At 46.1% G+C, this 5,045-nt stretch overlaps 1 protein-coding gene across 1 annotated transcript; it reads left to right on the forward strand.

Moving 5' to 3' along the window:
• Positions 1 to 1,215: 1,215 nt before the first annotated feature.
• LOC138313311 (mucin-2-like) lies at positions 1,216 to 4,665 on the forward strand. Its single transcript, XM_069253807.1, has 2 exons — positions 1,216 to 1,969; positions 4,127 to 4,665. Exons 1-2 carry the CDS (start codon positions 1,216 to 1,218, stop codon positions 4,663 to 4,665), a joined length of 1,293 nt encoding a protein of 430 aa, XP_069109908.1.
• The last annotated feature ends 380 nt before the right edge of the window (positions 4,666 to 5,045 follow it).

Raw genomic sequence — 5,045 nt, forward strand, 5'->3', positions numbered from 1 at the left:
CGTTAATATTCAAACACTAGAATTTATTGATGAAGACCTGTATCAAATAGTGATTGCTCAGTGACACCTCTGACACACGACACGTCTGTACCAAATAGTGACTGCACAGTGACATCTCTGAAACACAATACGTCTGTACCAAATAGTGACTGCAAAGTGACATCTCTGACACACAATACGTCTGTACCAAATAGTGACTGCACATTGACACCTCTGACACACGACACGTCTGTACCAAATAGTGACTGCACAGTGACACCTTTGACACACGACACGTCTGTACCAAATAGTGACTGCACAGTGACACCTGACATACGACATGTCTGTACCAAATAGTGACTGCACAGTGACATCTCTGACACACAATACGTCTGTACCAAATAGTGACTGCACATTGACACCTCTGACGCACGACACGTCTGTACCAAATAGTGACTGCACAGTGACACCTTTGACACACGACAAGTCTGTACCAAATAGAGACTGCACAGTGAAATCTCTGACAAATATTACGTCTGTACCAAATACTGACTGCACAGTGACATCTCTGACAAATATTACGTCTGTACCAAATAGTGACTGCACAGTGACACCTCTGACACACGACATGTCTGTACCAAATAGTGACTGCACAGTGACATCTCTGACACACGACACGTCTGTACCAAATAGTGACTGCACAGTGACACCTCTGACACACGACACGTCTGTACCAAATAGTGACTGCACAGTGACACCTCTGACATACGACACGTCTGTACCAAATAGTGACTGCACAGTGACACCTCTGACACACGACACGTCTGTACCAAATAGTGACTGCACAGTGACACCTCTGACACACGACACGTCTGTACCAAATAGTGACTGCACAGTGACACCTCTGACACACGACACGTCTGTACCAAATAGTGACTGCACAGTAACATCTCTGACACACGACACGTCTGTACCAAATAGTGACTGCACAATGACACCTCTGACACACGACATGTCTGTACCAAATAGTAACTGTACAGTGACACCTCTGACACATGACACGTCTGTACCAAATAGTGACTGCACAGTGACACCTCTGACACACGACACGTCTGTACCAAATAGTGACTGCACAGTGACACCTCTGACACACGACATGTCTGTACCAAATAGTGACTGTACAGTGACACCTCTGACACACGACACGTCTGTACCAAATAGTGTACAGTGACAATTATGACACATGACACGTCTGTACCAAATAGTGACTGCATAGTGACACCTCTGACACACGACACGTCTGTACCAAATATTGACCTCACAGTGACACCTCTGGCGCACGACATATCTGTACCAAATATTGACTGTACAGTGACACCTCTGACGCACGACACGTCTGTACCAAATATTGACTGCTCAGTGACACCTCTGATACACGACACGTCTGTACCAAATAGTGAATGTACAGTAACACCACTGAAATACGACATGTCTGTACCAAATAGTGACTGTACAGTGACACCTCCGACACACGACACGTCTGTACCAAATAGTGACTGTACAGTGACACCTCCGACACACGACACGTCTGTACCAAATATTGACTGCTCAGTGACACCTCTGACACACGACATGTCTGTACCAAATAGTGACTGTACAGTGACACATCTGACACACGATACATCTTTACCAAAAAGTGACTGCACAGTGACATATATGAAACAGGACACGTCTGTACCAAATAGTGACTGCACAGTGACACCTCTGACACACGACACGTCTGTACCAAATATTGACTGCACAGTGACACCTCTGACACAAGACATGTCTGTACCAAATAGTGACTGTACAGTGACATATCTGACACACGATACGTCTGTACCAAATAGTGATTTTACAGTGACACCTCTGACACACGACACGTCTTTACCAAAAAGTGACTGCACAGTGACATATATGAAACACGACACGTCTTTACCAAATATTGACTGTACAGTGACACCTATATGACACACGACACGTCTCTACCAAATAGTGACTGCACAGTGACACCTCTGACACACGACACGTCTGTACCAAATAGTGACTGTACAGTGACACCTCTGACACACGACACGTCTGTACCAAATAGTGACTGCACAGTGACACCTCTGACACACGACACGTCTGTACCAAATAGTGACTGCACAGTGACATCTCTGACACACGACACGTCTGTACCAAATAGTGACTGCACAGTGACACCTCTGACACACGACATGTCTGTACCAAATAGTGACTGTACAGTGACACCTCTGACACACGACATGTCTGTACCAAATAGTGACTGCACAGTGACACCTCTGACACACGACACGTCTTTACCAAAAAGTGACTGCACAGTGACACCTCTGAAACACGACACGTCTGTACCAAATAGTGACTGCACAGTGACACCTCTGACACACGACACGTCTGTACCAAATATTGACTGTACAGTGACACCTCTGACACATGACACGTCTGTACCAAATAGTGACTGCACAGTGACACCTCTGACACACGACACGTCTGTACCAAATAGTGACTGCACAGTGACACCTCTGACACACGACACGTCTCTACCAAATATAGCTGAACAGTGCACATTGACACATCGACATCGACACGTCTGTAACCATATAGTGGCTGACAGTGACACCTCTGACACACGACACGTCTGTACCAAATAGTGACTGCACAGTGACACCTCTGACACACGACACGTCTGTACCAAATAGTGACTGCACAGTGACACCTCTGACACACGACACGTCTGTACCAAATAGTGACTGCACATTGACATCTCTGACACACGACCCGTCTGTACCAAAAAGAGACTGCACAGTGACACCTTTGACACAAGACATGTCTGTACCAAATAGTGACTGTACAGTGACACCTCTGACACACGACACGTCTGTACCAAAAAGTGACTGCACAGTGACATATATGAAACATGACACGTCTGTACCAAATATTGACTGTACAGTGACACCTCTGACACACGACACGTCTGTACCAAATAGTGACTGCACAGTGACACCTTTGACACACGACACGTCTGTACCAAATAGTGACTGCACAGTGACACCTCTGACACACGACACGTCTGTACCAAATAGTGACTGCACAGTGACACCTCTGACACACGACACGTCTGTACCAAATAGTGACTGCACAGTGACACCTCTGACACACGACACGTCTGTACCAAATAGTGACTGCACAGTGACACCTCTGACACACGACACGTCTGTACCAAATAGTGACTGCACAGTGACACCTCTGACACACGACACGTCTGTACCAAATAGTGACTCACATGAATCTCTGACAACACGACACGTCTGTACCAAATGTGACTGCACAGTGACACCTCTGACACAAGCACGACGTCTGTACCAAATAGTGCACAGTGACACATCTCTGACACACGACACGTCTGTACCAAATAGTGACTGCACAGTGACATCTCTGACACAACGACACGTCTGTACCAAATAGTGACTGCACAGTGACACCTCTGACACACGACACGTCTGTACCAAATAGTGACTGCACAGTGACACCTCTGACACATGACACGTCTGTACCAAATAGTGACTGCACAGTGACATCTCTGACACACGACACGTCTGTACCAAATAGTGACTGCACAGTGACACCTCTGACACACGACACGTCTGTACCAAATAGTGACTGCACAGTGACATCTCTGACACACGACACGTCTGTACCAAATATTGACTGCACAGTGACACCTCTGACAAATATTACGTCTGTACCAAATAGTGACTGCACAGTGACACCTCTGACACACGACATGTCTGTACCAAATAGTGACTGCACAGTGACATCTCTGACACACGACACGTCTGTACCAAATAGTGACTGCACAGTGACACCTCTGACACACGACACGTCTGTACCAAATAGTGACTGTACAGTGACACCTCTGACACACGACACGTCTGTACCAAATAGTGACTGCACAGTGACATCTCTGACACACGACACGTCTCTGTACCAAATAAGTGACTGAACATGACACCTTTAACACATGACACATCAGTGTGCCAAATGGTGACTGCACAATGATATCTCTGACACATAATATTTGTACCAGATAGTGACAGCACAGTGACACATTTGACACACGACACGTCTCTGCCAAATAGTGACTGCACAGCGACATCTCTGACACACAATACGTTTGTACCAAAAATTGACTGCACAGTGACACCTCTGACAAATATTACGTCTGTACCAAATAGTGACTGCACAGTGACACCTCTGACACACGACATGTCTGTACCAAATAGTGACTGCACAATGACATCTCTGAAACACGACCCGTCTGTACCAAAAAGAGACTGCACAGTGACACCTTTGACACAAGACATGTCTGTACCAAATAGTGACTGTACAGTGACACATCTGACACACGATACATCTTTACCAAAACGTGACTGCACAGTGACATATATGAAACAGGACACGTCTGTTCCAAATAGTGACTGCACATCGACACCTTTGACACACGACACGTCTGTACCAAATATTGACTTTACAGTGACACCTCTGACACATGACACATCTTTACCAAAAAGTGACTGCACAGTGACGTATCTGAAACATGACACGTCTGTACCAAATAGTGACTGAACAGTGACACCTCTGACACACGACACGTCTCTACCAAATAGTGACTGAACAGTGACACCTTTGACACACGACACGTCTCTACCAAATAGTGACTGAACAGTGACACCTTTGACACACGACACGTCTCTACCAAATAGTGACTGCACAGTGACACCTCTGACACATATACGTCTTTACCAAAAAGTGACTGCACAGTGACACCTCTGACACACGACATGTCTGTACCAAATAGTGACTGCACAGTGACACCTCTGACACACGACACGTCTGTACCAAATAGTGACTGCACAGTGACACCTTTGACACACGACACGTCTGTACCAAATAGTGACTGCACAGTGACATCTCTGACACACGACACGTCTGTACCAAATAGTGAC

This window comes from Argopecten irradians, chromosome 2 (genome assembly GCF_041381155.1).
Source record: "Argopecten irradians isolate NY chromosome 2, Ai_NY, whole genome shotgun sequence".
Lineage (NCBI taxonomy): Eukaryota > Metazoa > Mollusca > Bivalvia > Pectinida > Pectinidae > Argopecten > Argopecten irradians.

Coding starts and splice junctions, on each gene's coding strand:
- LOC138313311 (XM_069253807.1), top strand. CDS start 1,216: ATGACACATGACACGTCTGTACCAAATAGTGACTGCATAGTGACACCT. Junction 1,970..4,126: donor GTCTTTACCAAATATTGACT/GTACAGTGACAC, acceptor TATTTGTACCAG/ATAGTGACAGCACAGTGACA.